The 21083-nt window shown below is 46.4% G+C and overlaps 1 protein-coding gene across 1 annotated transcript in view; it reads right to left on the reverse strand.

Annotated features, from left to right (window-relative positions):
• VPS8 (VPS8 subunit of CORVET complex) overlaps positions 1-21083 on the reverse strand; it is a 64095-nt gene that overhangs the window by 12111 nt on the left and 30901 nt on the right. Inside the window, exons 28-40 of the mRNA XM_066556642.1 lie at positions 20868-20987; positions 19725-19781; positions 19299-19381; positions 17950-18034; positions 16870-16968; positions 13876-13965; positions 13395-13441; positions 9389-9530; positions 8703-8792; positions 8240-8282; positions 7368-7471; positions 6245-6323; positions 5018-5100 (exon numbers count right to left, since the gene is read on the reverse strand). Coding sequence (XP_066412739.1) covers positions 5018-5100; positions 6245-6323; positions 7368-7471; positions 8240-8282; positions 8703-8792; positions 9389-9530; positions 13395-13441; positions 13876-13965; positions 16870-16968; positions 17950-18034; positions 19299-19381; positions 19725-19781; positions 20868-20987 — 1122 coding nt within the window. The remainder of the gene's footprint in view (positions 1-5017; positions 5101-6244; positions 6324-7367; positions 7472-8239; positions 8283-8702; positions 8793-9388; positions 9531-13394; positions 13442-13875; positions 13966-16869; positions 16969-17949; positions 18035-19298; positions 19382-19724; positions 19782-20867; positions 20988-21083) is intronic.

Consider the following 21083-nt stretch of genomic DNA (forward strand, 5'->3'; position numbering starts at 1 on the left):
AGAATTGAGAGTGACACAGCCAGGTGACAAAGACAACTAAAGCAGCATGGAAGCTACACTGCAAGACAGAACAGTAAGCAAGTCAAGCAACTCTTGAACAACAGCCCTCATGGGCAGTGTGACAGGCAGAGACATCAATGGTCAAGCCTAAACAAAAGCAGCCCTCAGTAACAGCACTGAGTCCAAAGCAGCTGTGGGTTTGGAGCATGTGGAGGAAGCATGGAGAGCTGAATGTGCTGCACAGGCTCCTTTTCTGCTGGGTGAACAGCACAGCACAGGAAGAGCATTGCACGGCAGGGATCATGGGGGCAGTGGGATTTCCAGAGAGCAGGAATGTGACCCAGAGCACAGAGCAGTTAGGCAGGCAGCCAGCAGCTCCTCTTCTAAAGCCATCAAGTACATGGCCAACAGGTCACTCACAAACTGTCCCAATCCCACAATTTCCATACAGCACCTCAAACTTGCTGAGCTAAAAGTGGAGATTTTCAAAGCCACTGGTTTCCTGTCTGGACATAGAGCAGAAGAAGAGATGTGCAGAAGAGGGAAGAATAAAGACCCACCTGCAGCTTTGCAGAGGGAGAACACAAGTTTGAGGGCTTTGAGTCTTTTCCTCAAGTCATGCTTGATGATCTTTAAAAATAACAGCAGCTGGGAAGAAAATGGACTTTCTTCTTTCCAGAGGAGGCCCATGGTCTGGCCAAGCCTCACCCTGAGCCTGGCAGCCCAGTGCCAGCAGTGAGCCCGTGGCCACTCCCTGCTGGAGCCATGCAATGGGATGGGCTGGAGCTGCCTGCTTGCCTCCAGCCTGGCACCCACAGCCTCCAGGTCACCTCTCCAGACAGTTCTAATGCTGCTAAATTGCAGCTTCAGACCCCAGAGAACTTCCAGCCACAAAAGCCTCGTGGGATCAATTAGTTTTATGGAGGAATATCTTTCATTAATTCCACCTGGTCTCAGGTTGGAATTGAGGCATACTCCAGACATGGATGTGCCATCCCATGCTGTGGAACAGGCACTGCAGCAACCAGGAACAGATCCCAGCAGCCTGCATGGCATCAGCACAAGGAGCCAGAGCCAAACTGGCTGTCCTGGGCTGCCACCACCAAACAGATGGGAAGAGCTGGCAGGGCTCCACACACAGCCCAGAGGTGCTCATGCAGCCCTTTCAGCTGCCTCTGTCTCTTCCATTTCCCATTTCTTCCTGGGTCCAGGAAATAGCACTTGCTTTGCTACCAGTGCTAATAAATGCACTCTGCTTCTCCCCTCTGCAAGGGGCCAGAGCAACCACTCCACACACAGCTAATCCCAGTGCTGATCTCCCAAACTAGGAAGAAAAAACAGCCAAAGCCCTAAGCAGGAGTGTAAAAAAATATAAGGAGAAGCTTTCTGAATCTGTCTGCTTCCACTCTGGAACAGTTTTTAGAGAATCATTCCCTCCCCTCTTTGGGGTCCCTACTGGTAGCTTTTACATTTCTGGCTTCTCCAGTTCTCCATTTTGTAGGAGACATCAGCTGCATCTGCTTACAAAACATTCATGAAGGATTACAGCTTTGTAAGGGAATTAACACTCAACCTCTCAGCCCTCTTCAGAGAGCACTCACATCCTTAATAACATGGAATTTTTCTTAATGCTCAAGAGGATTCCTCTGGTATCTCTGCTAATGCAGTTGGTTCAGACTTCCCAGTTAATAAGTCACTCCCCAACACCATAAAGGATGAGCAGGAGCAAATCTATCAACCAGATAACAATGAGCCCAGTGCTGGGACAGGCAGGTGCCAGAAGCCTGTGTCCTCTCTGGGAAGCTGCAACTCTGGCCCCAGCCCCTGCAAGGTGCCCTTTGGCCAAAGACTTTGGTTGCAAAGTTAACATTTGCATAAAGTATAATCTGTAAGCAGTTAAGCCCAGAAGAGGAAGAAAAACAGTCTGCTAAAATTAGAACACTCTTAATTCCTTTTCAGAGAAGGCAAGATAATCTACCTCAGTTTACTGATGTTATCCACCTTCCCACAAAACCCCCAGTGAATTCCTGGGCAGCTGTGCCACCTCCCAGCCTGCAGCTCAGCACATATCTGCCTATCACAAACCTTGAGCTCTGCTGAAACAGCATTTGAGGGCCCTGTCAGACAAAGCACCACTTGTAATTCTGCATTTCACCAAAATATTTGGAGGGCTTGGGAAAGGCTGTGTGCACTCCAGGGAAAGGCTGGGTTCAGTATTTCCTTGTGGTCACAGTTAAGGTGGCACATCAGTAACACATTTAAGTGCCCTGCACAGAGCTCAGAGCCAAGACAGAGGGTTTGGCACCAGGGTTTAGAATTTTGCATGGCTTCAAAGAGCAACTACACAGCTCTGCAAAGGAACACACAGCCAGGTCTAACATCACAGGGATCTTCCTGTCTGGGAAAGCCCCATGTTGTGATTCTTCCCTGCAGGGCATTTAAATGGCATTCGCAGATAACCCAAGGAAGCAGATGACTGGAAAGCAAAACCCCAGTGCTCTCTGCTGCCTGGCTCCAAGGGAGTTTTCTTCCTGATCCCCAGCAGGGCCAGGGGTCAGAATGTCTGAACATTTAAGCTGGGCACTCATGACAAGGCCACAGAGTAAGACCTGCTCATCAACATCCTGACACCAGCTTCCCAGCTGGACTCAAAGCAATGTTCTCGCCAGGGCCAAGCTGTGCATCCAAATAAACTTCACAGAAACCTCCCACAGGCACCCTCTGCAAGCCCTGGAGCAAGAGTGTAACAAAACACAGCCACAAACCAACAGGCAACAGTGAGCTGGAGCAGGGCAGTGCCAGGAACCCAGGAATCAGGGCTGGTGGTAAGGCAGAGGGAGTGGAAACGTGAGGGTTAAGGACAAGAGCACAGGGTTCAATGAAGGGTTTGTCCTGTAACAAAGGACACTGTCCCCACAGGAGGTGCCAAGCACTGAAGGCACCAGACTGGTGAGACTCAGCACAGGCAAGCTCCCAGAAGAGCCCATCTCCTAATGAGGAGGATAAGAAGTTGGGAGAGGCTCAAGTGAGCTTCAGAGGTGAAAATCTTCCAAGGTGAAACCAGCCAGCAATTTCTGAAGGACACAGCTGAGCTGCTGGCATCTGCCAGAGGATCCCCAGGATGCAGCAAGGGGCTCACACTCTCTCTGCTGCCCACAAACAATCCAGGTCACATCACTCCACACACCTCAGGGTGTGAGTGAAATCTATAGAAGAGTAAGTGTTAAGAGGCAAAGTCAACTTAGAGATCCTTTATACCAACACCACCTCCCCCTTCCCTAGGATCTTTTCTTGATCTTTATGATGTTATTTTTCCTACACCTGTTTACAGCTACAAGGTACCAACTACTGCCCCATTTTATGAACTTCTGATACTAATGCTCTTTACCTGGAATTCAGTCCTCTCTGCATTTTAAGAAGTCACCATTTTTTGCTCTAGTTGTTCAAAAAATCTGCCTTTCCAAACCTCTCTTTAGTCAGACTGAATTTGTCAGGCTGTCCAGGGAGGTGGAATGAGCAGGAGCAGTTCCCCCCTGCTCCAAACCCAGTGACCAGAGCTGCACATGCTGCTCTCAGTGATGCCTGACCCATTTCTGTCCTCAGTAAAGCACCTCACCTGATGAAGCATCCCCTCAGCCTCCCCAGCAGAGCCACCACACCAACCCCTTCCCTCTACAACAGACAAAACATCTCCCTCCCCTGCTGCCTCCAAGACATCAGTGCCAGCCCCTGGAGAGGGATTTTCTATTGCTGCTAGAAAGTCCACCAGAACAGAAATTGAATGAAATATGTGAAGATTGCCATCAACAAGACTTTCCCTTCATCCCAAAGGAGAAGAGGATCTTCCTCCACACTGTCACACCTCCCAGCTGTGTTATCAGTGTGGTCACTGCTCTGACTCCCACCCCATCCTGGCAGTCCTTAGCACAAGCAGGGAAGCCTCCCTTCCCTGGCAGCCTCCCATTCACTCACAGCTTCTCCATCCTTTCCTGCCTACATTAAACATCAAACAAGGCCCAACAGGAAATTATACCAAAACCTCAGCTAAAAGTAGACTAAATAAGTTATTGAAGAGCCATTAGGTTTCCTTAACACTTCCTTTGATAAAACCACATTTCATTTGAACAGACTTTTTATCCATTCTCTTGCAACATGCTTTGCTATCTTAGGAGTTTGTTCAAAATCCAAGACTGTGAGTAATATTAAGATCAAACCAAGGGGCTGCTAGAGGTGTGTGTGCACCCTGTGAAGCTGTAAGCCCTTTTCCTCTCTCACCTGGAACAGAAACCCTGAACAGTGTTTCAACACTGTCTCAACCCTTCAATCATTCCACTCCACAACACAGACAATTCTTCTAATTCCTTTTCTGCATTTCTCAAGGTTTGTTATTAAATCCCAACATCAGCTTTCATCTGTTTTGCGAATTAACAACTTATAGTTGCCTGTGATCACTCAACCCAAGGTCCTGCTTAAAATCAGCTCTTCTGCAAGTTTGCTACTCACTAACTGCATCTCTAAAATAATATTGCACCATCAATGATATTTTGGGCCCAACCATGATCTTTCTGCAAAGCCTGTACACTTTGCTGTAGTGTCTTCACAACTGTCCATCCCAGAGCCTTCACTAAAAGGCTTTCAACAAATGTAGTGCTGATTTTTAGGAAATTCATTGTGGCTTTGCCCTTGAACCTGCCAAGTTTCAGTTCTGAGTAACTGCAACCTTTTTTATTAGAAAATAGGTACTATTTTATAAAACAGGTACTGTTTTATTATATAATAGGTACTATTTTATTTGGTTTGCAGGAATTATTTCAATTATCTTCTCACAGGTCTGTGTGTTCCCACATGTCTGCCCAGGTAATTCTATCAGCTTTTACACCTTATGTTTCACCAACAGGACTTTTACTGAAACACTGAACAGACAATAGCTGATCTGATCTCCAACAACCTGGGAACACCTTTTCCCATTAACCCATTGGCACAGCTTGGTGAAAGCTCCTTCCCTTCAGGAACTCACCTGGAGAATCCTCTGCAGGATTGAGGGCAGAGCAATAAATGCAGCCATGTTGTTCAGCACTTGCATTGTCAAACTCTTCAAAGCTGGAATGTCAAACATAACAGCCACAGCAGTTCATTAGGATTCCAGAAGTAAAGAGAGATCAGTCTTACAGATAGAGAAAGTTTTATTTCAGGTCACGGTTTCTGGTTTGAAAAGAGTTTTCATGTTTTCTCTCCTGCATGTAGTGCACTAAGCACACAGCTTTTTGCAGCTTAAAGGCTGTTTACAAGGTTCTGATCCCACAATATCTCTGTATTCCCTTCCACACCCCCTGCAGTAAACACTCACATTTTCACTTGGTAACAGCACCATTCATTTTTCCTATTGCTACCAAATCCTAATTTGGATCCTTGTCTGTTATGGCCCACAGATTCTATGAGTTCCAGCATTGATCTTTGCATGAAACTTGTGGCTAGATCCTCAGCATGGGTCTGGGATGGAACAAAAGACATTATTCAGAGAATCCCAGAGTAGTTTGGGTTGGAAAGGACATTAAAGCTCATCCGGTCCCATCCCCTGCCACAGGCAGGAACACATTCCACTACCTCAGGTTGCTCCAAGCCCCATCCAGCCTGGCCTTGGACACTTCCAGGGATCCAGGGGCAGCCATAGCTTCTCTGGGCACCCTGTGCCAGGGCCTCAGCACCCTCACAGGGAACAATTTCTTCCCAAAATCCCATCTAACCCAGATCCCTCAGCCTTTCCTCCCAGCATAGCTGCTCCATCCCTCTGGTCACCTGCTGTTCAAGCTGTGCTGCTGACTCGAAGTGGAGTAGAGAATTTGGCTGGTGTACTCAAGTCCCACTGATTTTGTCCATGGCAGACAGGTGCAGGCAGAGGGGCATGCACAATGACAGTGTATTATATTACCTCATGAGCTCTCCCAAGTGCTGACTGCAACCCACAGAGCCTTTGTACACATTGGGCACCTTGGCTCCTTCAGGGACCACCCTCAATGCAACCAACTTACTAGCACAGGCCGTAGTAGGCTGCTTCTTCCACACAGGACAAAATAAAGTAAATGAGAAAAACCCTATCCACCTGACAGGTGTAGCCTACCAAACACCCAGCCCAAGCTCCTGTCAGAATATTTAGGAATTGTGTAACAAAACAATTTCTATTCATTCAGAGGAGAGACAGCACACAACTTTTACTGCTTGGGGTCACAAATGCCAAAGTACTCACATTCAGAGTGTGGACACTGTGATGAACCAGAGGATTTCTGTGGGGACATCATGGCCTCAAGCAGGGGAAACCAGAGGGCCTGGAATCATAGAATGTGAGGAGAGAAGCAGTAAGAAGAGGGCAGTGCTAAAACCAAGCTGTGAGCAATGTCAGAGGCCACTGGCCAGAACTCACTTCCACATTCTGAGAACAGAACTGCATTTCTGATGATTGCTGTGGGACAGAGCTGAAACATGGTAAAGTACCCTCGGAGCAAAGCACTTCACTGGAATTGTGACAACAGTCTGTGTTTGCTTTATTCAATCCACAGCTATTTCCCCACGTGGGAGGCAAACTCTCCAGGGCAGAGACAGCTCACAGAGTGGGTAGCACAGCAAATGGATCCCAAATGGAAAGGGACATCTAATTCTCTTCCTATCTGTTGCAGAATGACACCATTGCAGGGAAGAAATTGAGCACGTCACCTCTCACACTGGGCAATGCTTGTGAAGAAATCAGAGTTCTTGACTTCCAGCCATGCCACCTCCTCAGTCATGGGAACAACATTCTCTGTTCTGAGTTCAGAAATTACATAAATTATGCAGAATCTTAGGACTAAAGATGCCTTTGTGTCACTGACATGGGCAAAATGGAAACACAACCTCAGTCTGAGGGGATGGGCAAAGCCAGCTCCCTGTGCAAGAGCTCAAGGCAGCTGCACTGCCTCCCCCCTCAGAGCTGACACTCAGTTCAGGGGCTGTGAACAGCTCTGCAGCCACAGTGACAGCAGCAGCAGCTTTGTGCCACCAGGAAGCTGGCTCAGAGCTCACAGTGCCTCTGCAGTGGCTGACTGACATCTGTGCCCAGCTTCCATCTGGACCTACAAAGGGGGAAAGGCCATGGTCTCATCCCCTGCTCCCTCTGACCTGAACTTTGCTTTGTGCTTCACCCTCACGAGTGAGGATTTCACTGTTAGGGTTCCAAACCCTGAAGCACCACAGGGACACCACAAGGAGAGGCACACAGTGACTGCATGGACATACCAGTACCCAATGGATGTGCAGAGCAGGAGCCATTTGAGGCAAAGCCTCAGGAGACCCAGAGGCCTTGGTTGATTCTGGTGACACATTTTTGACTACCTTACCTCTCTCTGTTGCTGGTCTAAACTGTGTGAATTCCTCTGGCAAAGAGCAATTGTCTTCATTAAAGTATCTTCAATATTTTCTAGCAAGGAGGGTTCAGCTGAGCCTAAGTGTCAGGGGGAGGAAAGCAAATTACCATCATAAGAACTATTAGACAAGTTAACTCCCATTAGATAACTATCAATCCTTCTGCAAAATAAAATCATACTGTTCATCTCAAGTCTGCTCAGCACTGTCAGTAACTACATCATAAAGACAAGTTCTGATTTTTGGCACTTTTCCTGAATAGCACAGAAACTGGGCAAGTAAAACATTTCATTTAATCAAATAAGGAAGATCTTAGCTGTGGTTTAGGATACAAAATTAAGTAACAACTATGGGCACTGCATTTAATTAGGTGCCCATGAGTCCCTGGGCTAGTGAACAGCACATCTGTGCATACACTCATTTTCTGTGGGCAGGACATTCTTATTTACATATCTGAGAAATTTGCTTTCAAAAAAGCTCCCAACTGTCTCCCATCACTGCTCCCATACAATGCCAGCTGAAGCTCAGTAATGAGTTTGAATGGATTCTGACATGGGAAATGTGTTTGGTAAGCCAGTGAGAGGACCAGTCCCAATGGGAAAAGCTGACAGGGCACCTGACACCACACACACACACACAAACCATCCCTCACAGTGTTCGAGGTCTCTACCAAGATCAGAACACCAGAGTGAGGGAGTGTCATCCAAATAGCTGCCATATGAACAGTGTCACCACAATGCCTAGAAACCTAAAACAATCTCATTATACCAAGTGTCAGACACAAGCACTTCACATTTTGTGTTGATCTTCTGTTTTTAATAGAAAATGGAATTGAACTCAGTCTTACTTTCATCATCTTGAGTAAGCACCAGCAACTTGCTCTGCAATCGCTGAAACAAAAGAGAGGACACAGAACAGTCAACTTGAGAGTTTAATCCCAAGAATCCTGATAGAAGTGTTTCTCAAAGGTCTGGTTACACAGGCTTGCCCCCATTTTCCTCCCCAGCACAATTAACATGGCATAAACATCTTTCCAAGTATGGAAAGGAAAGCAGGAGCTGAAAGATGATTTTTGGCTATAAAAAACAAATTTCAGCATCTAGTATCTTCTAAATGTTTGAAGATTTGTCAGAAAAACATACTGATGTTCTGAGTATGCAGACACCTCAATTTATTGGTATTTGACCAATACTTCCATGGATTCTAGTGGGAAACGAATTGAGGAACAAGGACAACATCCAAACTGAGCACAGGCTACCACGCTGAGAGCATGGCAACAATGCCACATTCAGGATTTGGGAGTACTGTACCTCAAGCATAACCAAAAAGGCACCATGGATATCTCCCTTCTTCTCTAGTAAATACGAGGAAGCCTCATGGAGCTGATGTTTTTGGGTTATCTGAGTTGAAAGGAAAAAAAGGTACATGTCTGTCTGAAGAAAGCTGCCAGTGTTTGTTTATCCACAAGACAATGCCAAGCAGATGGCCAGGGCTGAGAGTGCTTTACCCAGGCTGAGCAGCTCTCCTCCATCTCCTTTTATTTCTCAGCTTGCACTATGGCCACCACCAGCACTCAAAAATGACTGGTACAATTTCCATACAGAGAAGGAACAGTTGCTCTCCCAGCACAAGGCAGATTTTGGCAGCGTTGCTTTCCAAAAACCCCAGGCCTGTGATTTCATATACCCCCAACATGATTAATTAGCAGCAACACAGCCACCCTCCACTCTGCAGTTTCTCAGCAGCTTCAGAGCACTAACAGCCCTTTCTTATTAGCCCTGAGACCCAACTCAGTGTTAGTCTATTATATATATCCACCTGTGCTGCAGAAGAGCAGTTTAGCAGCTCAGAGGGACAGAGAGTGCTAGAAACAGATTGGAAGAGCATCCAGGAACTAATCCAAGCCTAAAGTAAAGTATGTTTACAGCAGTTTAAAGGGGTAGGAGCTGATTTGAATGCATCCCACAGCCCCTGTCATCATACATCTCTTTCCTACCTGGATGGTTTCCTCCAGTCTGCAGCATTCCAGAACTTTGAGTGTCTCCAAAACCTGGTCTGGGCTGTACTGACAGAGCAGCTCGATGAACTGCTCAGTGATACAGGGTGGGAGGTGTAGCAGGTCTTGGTTAATGCCTTCTCTGGAATAAAACAGGCACAAGAGACTAAAATCAAATTCTAGCCCAGAAATCTGGCTGGGAAGAAGAGCTTCTTATTCAACTGAGCGTTGTCTTTTATCCTTAATGGTGAAGTTAAAAAATCTGGTTTTAAGAAGAAAATTATGCTACTTCTACTAGTTACTGGTGCTGGAGGTCTCTCAGCAGCCATTTCATTTGTTCCACAACATATCCTCCTGATGCCTCAGTAGAAATTAAACTCTCAAAGACCCCTGTGAAGAAAGAGACCAGCACAGACCCATCACCAGCAACTCCATGGCAAAGAGGCACAAAGAATTAGCCTCATTTCCTCAATGAAACCTTATGGTCTGAGTGCTCTGTTCAGATCCTGATTGTCTCTGTCCTACAGACCTGCTCTGCATGTGTTGCTTTTTGCTTATTGTTCCTGAAATTCTTCTTTGACTTCCTTTACCACATTTTGATGTTTCATCCCTTTGATCTACCTGAGAAAGGAACTCATACTTCTTTTAGAGAAACATCCCCATTTTCAATCCCTGGGCTCATTATTAAGCAAACTCCTCATGTGCAGAAACAGAAGAGGGAACAGAACTGTGAGCAGTGCCCACCTCCCTTTGTCCTGACAGTTTCCTACCGATCTTGGTTTTAAAAAGAGCAACGTGAAGGAGGAGACTTCAGAGTGAGGAGGGAAAGGATGAGGCTTCCCTGGAGCCAGATACAGCACCTGCAACCTTTAAATGAACAGCAGCTCTCTGCCATTGCACATTACACTTCCCATGGCAGTTCTAGGACTGGTGCATTGCACAGAGAAACAGTGGAAATTCATCCTGCCTACAAAACAGGGGCTTCTGCTGAAGCTCCTACTAGGAAAGAAAATGGATCAGGGTGTATATATTGAGTTTTATTACCTTTCTGAACACAAATTCCTAAGCAGGAGAAGATCTGTTAGTGTGCAAATCCTACAGCCATGGGATGGAAAAGGTCTGATATCCAATATCCTCTATTTCCTGAGAGTTACAAAAGGCATATTACCATCCAAAAAAAGGCCAGGACAATGCTGTGGCTTGAGGAAGCCAAGAGAGCAGCTTCCTGTGATTACAATGATTATAAATGCAACATGCCCAGAAACAAAAGCCTCACCCATGTACTGATCACAGCGTGCAAAGTATGAGCACAACTCCACAAAAACTGTGCCAAAACCATTGTGTTCTGACAGCAAAGAGTGAACCTTGAAGGACCAAACAAGAACCCTGAACTCTGCATTCACCATCCACTCCTCCCACAACAAGCACCCTGTAAACTCCCCCAGTGCCTGCAAGGGGGTGAGTGCTCTCCTCTTGCTATGGGTAGACTAAAATAAAACACTCTCTATCTAAAGTGATCTTGTCTGCCAAGGCAGGAAAAATGGCAAGTCAGGCACCTACAGCAGGAGAACAAACTTCAAGTCTGGAAATAACTCTGGTACCAAGTATTCATGATTTCATGAGCAAGCTCACTCTTCTCTCAGCCATTTATTTAATCAAAAAACACAGAGAAGAGACAATGGAAAGAAAGCTGGATTTTGATAATTTCTAAAACTAATTGACAATCCTGAGACTTGCAGGTCCTTTTCAGCTACATGGGATCATTTTCCCTCCAATATAACCATATCCAATGTCTCCCCTGCCATAGTCTTTCCAAAAAGCAAGAGAGGAGCACTGGTTTCTCATGAAACCTGGCACCAGGGAGCCCTGCAAGTGTCACAGGCAGCTGGGCACAGAGGAGAGCCCTTGGGACAAACTCTCATGGTTTAGTCTGTTACTACATTTACAAAGCCAGAACACTGTGCTGCTAAATAAGTTAATATTGTTGGTACAATACATAAACACAAATGCCAACAGACAATGCTTCACTGTGTTGGGGTTTTTCAGAGGAAAAAACTCTAGAGTTTAAAATGGAAACGTAGCAAAGACTGTGATTAATGAGCTGAGCAATCCCTACTACATTCTCTGTTTCCTGGGGCTGCTTTATGCTACAAACATTCAGACATTTGGTTTTAATTTCCCCAGGCAATTCCTGTTAACCCTGTTTCCTCCCTTCCCCCTTCCACCTCCTTAAAAATAAATCTCTAGCTAAATTAAATGGGCCAAATTAATCCCTAATGCAATTCCACCAACTCGGATAGCTAGACCAGCATGATGAGTCTTGTCCCCGTATGATCAAGCAATCATTTGTATTTGAGACCTTAAAAAGCTCATTTACTGCTCTAAGAATCTTTACTTTGACAAAAATTTTGCTTCACAAAAGCATAAAGCATTTAGATTGGATGAAAAGAGACAGATGTTGCAGAAGAGCCTAACCACTATTTTATGTATAAATATACTACAAAGCGTAGGTGCCTCTGCAGGTAGAGCTGCAGAGCAAGATTTCACCTCTCTCCCTGCCTCTCCCAGGGCACAGTTCAGCTCCTTTCAATAGGTTTTAGAAGAAAACAACTTCCCAGCACTGAGAACAGACCTCAGGATCTGAGTGTTATTAGGAAGAAGCCATGAGGCCCAGTGCACCACATGGAACAGCATCCTTGGGGGAAAGCAGAGAGCTGTGGGGAGATCAGCTGCACAACCTTGTTTCCCATTGCTGGTTTGAACACATCACATGTTGCCTGAGATCAGAAGGTAACTACAGGAGGAATGAGTCTATTTAGCTCTAATTATGGCAGAGTGAAATTAGAGATGTTTATTACTCAGAGATTATGGGAGGCACTCTGTGCATAAGATTAGAATCCAGGTTAATTACTACCTTCACTAGGTGCAAGTGATATCACAGCATAAACAAAGTCCTACTTAACATCCAGCTGGGTTTCATTTCTGCTTAACTACTTTTTCAATTAATCAATGATTAACTAAATGATCTGATTTCTTTCCTATAAAATCTAACCAAGATATTTTTTGATTTTGTTTTGACCCTGGAGAAAACAGGAGGTGTGGAAATTAACACCTTCCACACAAACATGTCTGTAAAACTCAGGAAAGTACAAAATGTATGTTTGGGGTTTTGGCTTTGGTTGGTAGGTTTTTTCCTTAATTTACATTAAAATCCAAGAGGTGATTGATTAATTCCAGGTTCTGCCTTCCAAAGCATGCTTTTTATTCCACTTCAACAAAAACTGAAACACTGACACTTGGATTTAGATAATATTGCGTTTTCCTACTCCTCTTCATAAAGCACAATTAATTTGTGATTAATTGACAACCAAGATCTCGCTCTCAGTTGCATTAACAATTGCTTGAAAGCAACTGGAGCTGTGCATATATAAATGTCTTGTGGCATTTGATACTGATTTAACAGAAAGGGAACACAGTGCTGAAGCACTGAAAGAACAGGCACAGAAGGAGCAAGCAAGTAGTTAAAAAGAGGAACTTGCAGTGAAATATGGCAGCAGTTCTGAAAGACAGAAATTAAAAATGCCAGTTGACCAAAATGCTCTTCTGTTTATGTTAAACTCAGACACCCCAGTCAAGTAACCAAAGCAGTGGGTTAGGAAGAGAAGCTGCCATTGCTGAGAAGAGAAATGGGTGCTCCAGCCCCAGGTAACCATTCCACAGCCCTCTGGAGCAGCAGGGCTCAAGCTCCCCCCATGCCAGAGGCAGCACATTCCACTGGAGCCCACAGCAGCTCCCAGGCAGAGAGCTGGCAGGGACTCCCCTGAAGGATGCTCCCCACAGTGCTTCTTTGGGCTGTTCTTCTCAGCTTGGAGCACCCTGAGGAGCAGGGCACCTGTCCTAAGCCTGATCTTGGCGACAGGCTGGCTGTTGATGCACTGCTTCAAAGAACTGATTTGAATCCCCATTTGCACACTGCAGTTTGTGAACAGTCCAACTTTCTACATACCTTGGATCAAGGAGACTCCTCAGGAACTGGAAGAGCAAGAACTGGTCCTGTACAACAGGAGGAGACACAGTATTGTTATTTTAAAGAATGTGATTTCTTTTAAATACAGTGATCCTTGAACTATATCCACTGAAGAAAACACAGTTCCCAGCTGCTGCCTGCTGCAGGAGCTGCTTTAGGCATGTCTTGCACAAATATTCTGAGGATGTGGTTGGCTGACAACAGCTCAGCTCTGGGACTCCAAGCCACTCTGAAGCCCAACTAAAAGCTGCAACCAGCAGCTCTGAGTTTATACATTTTTATGGCCAGAACTCTACAAACAGGCCAAATAACTGAGATGTAGCAATTCCTATCAGTGAGTAGCTATAGCCTTTTGTTTCTGACACAGCAATACCTCCCCATGACTCTTAGCAATCATTTCCTACAGGAATGACATCCCTGCTGTACACAAGCCCCACACTAATGGAGTTTGACACTTCACCTGCAGGTTGGAGATGATGCTCTCGAGCTGCTCGCTGAAGTGAATGGCTGCCAGGTCAGCTGCTTTACCTGGGCTCAGCACCAGCAGCTCCTTGGGGGGGGAAACACAACCAAATTAATTCATTTTGACTTCACAGGCAATATAATTATGCAGCATCACCGAGCCCATCCATACTGTAACTGCACCTTTGCTGAGATGCAAGTGTAAGACAATAAACACCATTGCACAAAGAGAAGTATAGAAAAAAAATAGAAGGGTATTTGGTTAAAAAGAGTTTTTGAAAGTTGAATTTTTTGCTACACACAAGGCCTTGAAAAATACAAAACTCCTCACACCAAGAACCCACCTCAGTCCTAAGGAGAGGAAGTTATTCATTAAGGTTTCTGACAACTGCCTTTACCCCCTGCCAGCAAGACATTCCCAGTGCCAACTGTGAGCCAGCAGGAAAGGGGAAATAACCAAGCCTTGGGAATTTCTCAGTCCAATGGAAACAGTGTTTACCTGGTTTAACTGAACCAAATCAGAGGTTTTAAAGCAAGTTTCCCGCAACTGTTCACCATAACTGATACCTGTCCAGACATGAAAAAGCAATTTCTTTATAGTAATACAAGGAAAGAAAAATCATTTAGATGCCTGTGGGTCTGCTTTCTGTCAAGCTTGAGCTAAAAGGCTTCATATCTTACAAGTTTACACAACCTGCAATGTGAGCTTTTTGCTTCTAACCCTTCCAAATAAAGGAGAAGCAACTGCTGCAAAACAACACTGTTCACCTGCTAACCTGTCCCAAAAGCCCTTGCTGAACCTAAAAATGAGAAAACATTTCTTTACTGAACAAAACCAACTGTTACAGCAGTAAAGAAAGAAAGTTTTCAGAAATGTACATCTGGGGAAAATCCCAAACTGAAGAAGTCCCTTAGCAGTTGCCGGGCCTCCAGACAGACAGCAGCCACTGAATAGAGGCAATGGCAGCAACAGACTGGGACAAAGGGAAGCAAGGAAGAGCCTGACCACTCCACAAGCTCTTTAAGAAGAGCTGTCACAGCTGATGCCTTTGGTGAGGTTTCCAGAGGAAAACCTGCCTGCTCCAGAAGCAGCTCTGCAGTGTTTGACCCCACAGCTTCACTGCACAAGCTCAGCCCCTCACTGTGTCCCCACAAACCCAGGCAGTCCAAAGCACCCAGGAGATCTCTAAGCACAGCAGTGCAGAGGGACACAGAAAGGATGCAGTGAGACTGCCTTAATCTACTTTTCTCTCTGGACAAACCTTCCCTGGGAGTCTCCAGGACTGCTGAAAGCAGGACTGCCAGGCTGGTCTGGAATCAGTGCACCCTTCTGAGTCCATCCCCCAGCAAAACATTTGGTGCTTGGGTTTCTACCCTCTCCCAGGTCTGAACAATGTGCCAACATGGTACTGCTTAGACAGCCCTTGAGGGGACAGAACTGACACAAGGGATGTGGGTATGAGGGTAGAAAAGGACCCTTGTGTGACTGAAGAGAACAGAGTTTATTTTTTAAAGATAAACATCAATGAACAATGGCTGTGAGATGATGGGAAAAATTAAAAGTGGCACTGATCACAAGCTCCACTTTCTGCCATACAATCACCAGGAAATCCTCTCCAGACACTGCTGGTTTTGCCTGAAGAGGCTGATCTGCTGCATTCATAGCTCAGCAAATGACAGCTGTCCTAAGAACTGAAATCACAGCTTCACTCCAGTAAAGTAAAGTATTATTTACTATTCCAAGTCTTTTGAATGTCTGAGAGCAGGATTAACACAATGGAAAAGGACAAAAGCCCAGAGCAGCCATCAGGCTGCTAAACCACCTGGTTTACCAGTCCTGGGAAATAGAAGATGCCAAAATGAACCAGGGAGCTGATCTCAGTGACAGTACCTAAGAAAGGTGACCCACGGAGCCCATCACCTGCCCAGCAGCTTCTGGGGGACCAGGGATGCAGCAGAGGAAGGAAGCAGCACAGCAGCTGCAGCTTGCCCAACCTGGAACCCCAGTTGCTCTGATGAGGTTGCAATGAGTCAGGCCTGCTCAGACCCAGCAGAACCATCCCCACCAGTCCCACAGCTCTGCCAGTGCCTCTGGAGAGGGGCTGTGAGCTCAGGGAGCCACGTGTCAGGCAGCAGCATTCCTAGGGTTTCTTTGTGCATTACCTTTGCAATCACTCTCCCTCTTGGTCCATTTTCTCATTAGTCATGCACTACTTGCAGATGCTGGTAGAAACTAGAAGTACTCTGGATGTACCCATTAGCTTTTTGTCTGCCTCACAGGATACAGATTCTGTGGTCATTTTCTGCTAAGGAGTGATGTCTGCAAGGCTTGTTTTACAGACAGAATTATTTTCCTGGCTTGTCTCCAGATCACCCTGGTGGGAACTGACAGCACCTTATAGGAACTAGAAATATTACAGATTCCCCATATCTACTGACTGGACAATCATTTCAGACATGTTCATCCCCTGAAGCTGACAGAGACTGAAAACATGGGAAGAATTATTAGTTGGAGAAATCTAGCAGCAACCTGTGTCTTACAGAGAAGTCATGACCCCATCATTGCCCAGGTTAGCAGTGCCAGGGCACCAAGGCTGAATGCACTTATCAGTGTAAGGAATCAGGATGAGGAGCTTGATCCCAGAGCCTGTGAGGTCAGTGATGTCCATACCCTGCCTTGCTGCTGCTGCATGCTCAGGAGATGGAACATTTGCTAATGGATCCCTCTCCTGCTCCACAGCACTCACTGCCCATCACCCCCTGAGCAGGCACCATTATCCAAAGAGCAGCACTTGAAACCAGGAAGGCCAGGAAGGCAGCCTGACTGAGAGAGGCACTTACACTGATGTGGGAGAGCTCTGAACTGATGTCAGAGCTGTCTCAACAGCTGTGACTCAGCACTGGACACTGGTGCTTCTGGAAAAGCACCAGCACATCCAAGAGCCATTATCAGGAGCTGAGGGACTGTGGGTGCAGGACAGACCCTACCTACCTCTATATGGTCCAAAGCTTTCTGCCACACCAGCTGCTTCTCCTCAGCACTGTAGCCAGGCATGGACAGGATGTTGTGGATGTAGTTGAAAACTTCTTCCTGTAAGGCACAAACCCATAAATGCTGCAGTGTGTTCTGCAGCACCACTGACAGCACTGGCTTTTGGAAACCAGAGTGTTTCCAGCAGCCTTGGCATGACCTCAGGGCTAGTCTTCTCCAAGTAGGTCAGGATGAGTTATCTGCAGGGAGGCTCTATGTCCCTAAAGAGCTCCTGAAGGAAAAGAGAGCCGAGGGGAAGCTGATGCTAATGTGTTAAGCACTGAGGTCAAAGAGAATTGTTCTTCCCCAACCAGAATGTCTCACTCTTGCCCATAGGGAAAAAGGACAGGACATCACTTGAGCTAGGAGCCCAGGCAGAGAGAACACTGCCAAACACTCAGTTTTCCCAGCACATTCCTGAGCTCCTCCCTGACACTGGCCTCTCCCCCAGGCTCTCCTGCACTGTCCCCAGCTCAGCTCAGGTGCTCTCCTGTGTCATGGTTTTTGGCCACCTCACTATCACAACCTCCTCTTCTGACTCCTTCACCCACACAACGTTCAGCATTGTGGATTTATAAGGACCTGGAGAGGTCACATTTGCCAGACTCTCATCCCAACTTCTGTTGGTGGTAGGGAAGAGAACACCTCGAAAACTGTGGCAGGTGTGCATGCTGATGGTAATGGCAGAGAGATAGTAAGGGCAGAGAGCCTGTGTCCAGGGGAAGAAACGTGGGGACCAATGGCACAAACAAAAAAGCACTGCAGTTAGCCACATCTGCAGCAAGTCCCACCTTGCACTCAGGTTTGATGTACTAGCACTAGATTTAAAAATAAAGGAAAACTCTGAAACGTAAAAAATCAGCTCCTCTCCACTAGACAAACACAAACAGCTTTGACTACTGAATTGAAACCTGAACTGTGGAGGGCATTTTTAAGGTAATTATGCTAGAAGAGCAAGGCAGCTGTGCCCAGTCACTGTGGCCAGCAGGACAGGCTGCATGGCCAGGAAGCAGCAAGGTCAGGAGCACCAGAGTTCCTCACCTTCCTCAGGGGATCCCGCAGGTAACAGCCGATGATTTTGTCATAGCGAAGCTGCCGCTCATACATGAACTCACAGATCTGATAGCTGAAAGAAGGGAAACTTCCCAGGTCAGGAAAAGCACTCAGCTGAGCCAGCACAACAGACAGGCAGCATTTGGAAGTGTCTTACATTGTAGTTTTCAGCACACAGGCTGGGTGGCTCCAGAGTGCTGGAGTGCCCTTTGTACCAGCCTCGGGCCAACCTCAACCCATCAGGGCTGCCCATCAAGCTCCCTCTTCTGGGAAATTATCACACAGAACAGAGAAAAGTGGAGTTACTAAGGGGAGAGGCAAGGGACACAGGATAACAACTCTTAATGAAATCAGGTCTCCCAGGTTTCTGCTGTCAGAGATGATCTTTGTTTCCATGACACTCTGCTCTAACTTAGGTCAATCCACTACACTTAATTGAAGAAATTCACTGAACATGACTCAACAATGTCCTATGACACAGCTTCCTACCTTCACATTTTAATAAACATCTTCAATATCTTGAGACTTTACATAAAATCAGATGTAACTGAATCAAACCAAATCAAGAGTCTGATAATTAATATTACACTACAGCTCTTTCAGCTCTGATGGAAGTGGCTGAGTTGGGGGGCCTGGCTGTCAAATTCTCTGAAGCAAGGAGAAAAAATGTGTTTATTGACTCTGAAAAATTTGATTGAGTTACTCCTTTTAGGACACACAGGAGAACAGGCATGGCACACCCCCAACTGTTCTCCCTCTGGTCCTTTGTAGCATGGTGGATTCATTCACGTAACTCCCAAACTCATGGCCTGGATGAAGATGCCCTCCCTGGCTGGCTCTGCTCTGGCATGACAGACTCTTTCCAGAATCATAAAGCATCTAAAGGAGATGCTGGAAATTTTCAGCCTTTCCAGACATTGTTTTTGTATGTCCTACAAGTACCATGGGGGTGGCTCCAGACCCCCTCATGCTTTTAAATCCACCTGTGGGTCTCACCCCAGCCAGGCATCTCCATCTGCCAAGGGTAGAGCACTCCAATAGACAAATGTACCTCTGAACACAGCCTGGGCTCTAGGATAGGGAAAGTTAAAATTCATCAAGTCCCACAGGGTTTCTCCTGAAGGGCTTCCACAGCTCTACCCGTTTTTTTCTGAACAATGCTTTCTCTGAGAACACCCAGGAAAGAAAGTCTGGAACTAAATGTGAACATCTATGTGAATGCACAGGGAAAATAACCCCAAACACAGTTACAAAGTAGAAATGAGAAAAGTGGAGCCAAGAAAGATCTGTGGAAGAGTTTTAAAGGCAGTTTTTATATATTGTGTCCAGCAACTCACAATTCAGCTTTCTCTGCCATTTGGATAAGGCGGCTCTCCTCAAACTGCACGATCCCTCCTGCCTGGAGCAGCTCCAAAAGGACCTGCAGGAATTGAACACCAGTTATGTCCAGGGCATCAACAGCAGCTGAACAGCCAGTGCCACCACAAGTCCATGGCTCCTGCTCCATTAAACATGGTAAGAACACAGGGCTGACTTTATCGATTTTTGAATTGATTGTCCTTTAACTAGGAAGGACATGAGCTTATGAGAACTTTCCTGCCTCTGCTCTTGTTCCTGCAGGCAGTGCTGGGGTGGGACCCTTCCCTCCTGCTGTGCCCAGCACTGCCCAATATTCCCATGCCCATTCTCACTCCCAAGGCCAAATTCTGCTCCACAGCCTGGCCTTGGGGGTGCTCCAAGGGGCATCCCTGGAAGGCTCTTACCTGCTGCCTCTCGGAATGCCGGGAGTCGTCATCCGGGCTGCACAGGAACTCCAGCACCTGCCAGGGAGAGGGGCTGTGAGCCAGGCCTGGCTGGCACAGCTGGGAGCACAAACTCACCAGCACACCCTGGGCACCAGCAGTGGCACAGCAAACCACCACACAACAGGGCCATCTGAATGTACCTGGAACCAAACTGGGAATGCTGGAATGGCAGAGAACTGCTGAAAGACTCCTGAGAGGGAAACACAGGACTCTGCATCAGGATCTAGAACCAAACTTTAGGGAACCCAGGCAATATAGAAGAACTCAGGGAACCCCAAGTTTCTGCTTCAGACTATGCACCAAACAGCTGGCATCACTACACTGACCCACTCTCCTGGACTGTGCCATCTCATCAGGAAAACAGGAAATTCTGTAATTCATAACATTTCATATATGTGGAATAAAAGAGTTTAATCCAAATCTGTTTAGCCTCCACAGAGTTCTTCAGTCTTAAATTAGGACCAAGGACATGATATATTCTAATTCACTTCTATTAGTGCTCATACATCCCTATTATCATCACAGCAACACTGCTGCAGACAGTGAAGCCTCCTCCTCAGTCCCAGGAATTTCTGGGACTTAAGCTGGGATACAAAGTTAACTCATGCAAGCTTTGGGCATACATTGGTGTAAATTCCTTTTTCAAACAGCAGAGAAGGTAGTGGCCAGCTGAACTAAAAATTACCAACTATACTTATGTGCTCTATAAGCTCACCAATGTAATTTTAGTTGATACCCCTTATGTCAGACTGGCTTGGGATGGAAGGGACCTTAAAGCCCATCCAGTTCCACCTCTCTGCCATGGGTATGGACACCTTCCACTAGACCAGACTGCTCAGAGCTTCATCCAGCCTGGCCTTGAACACTTCCTAGGATGCAATGCTGCTTGTCCCACAGCTCCAGCCAAGCTGAAATACTGTGTACTGTGTTCCCATGGTGGGTCCTTCTCTGCTCCCAGGAAACCACAGCAACAGCCCAGCAAGATGCCACCTGGTTATAATGCACCAGAACCTCCAGATCTGCTCCAGTCTACAGCACTGAGCACACTTTCTGCAGAGGTGCATCCTGCTTGGAATGTCACACACACTCAGGAATACTTGCCTGGTCAAACAGTGTCCTGTTGACAAACAAGGTGTTGTTGGGCTTGGCGAGCTGCCGGGCAAGGAAGGTAAAGAGACAGCCAACCTGTGATGGGGTGAAGTCAGAATTCTCCACCATGACCTGAGAAATGTTGGAGACAAAAGGGAACAATAAACCCACAAGGAATTGATTCTGCAGCTGCCTTTGGGAAAGTTAACTGGGGCAAGAAGAACTCCC

Source organism: Molothrus aeneus, chromosome 10, assembly GCF_037042795.1.
Source record: "Molothrus aeneus isolate 106 chromosome 10, BPBGC_Maene_1.0, whole genome shotgun sequence".
Classification (NCBI taxonomy): domain Eukaryota; kingdom Metazoa; phylum Chordata; class Aves; order Passeriformes; family Icteridae; genus Molothrus; species Molothrus aeneus.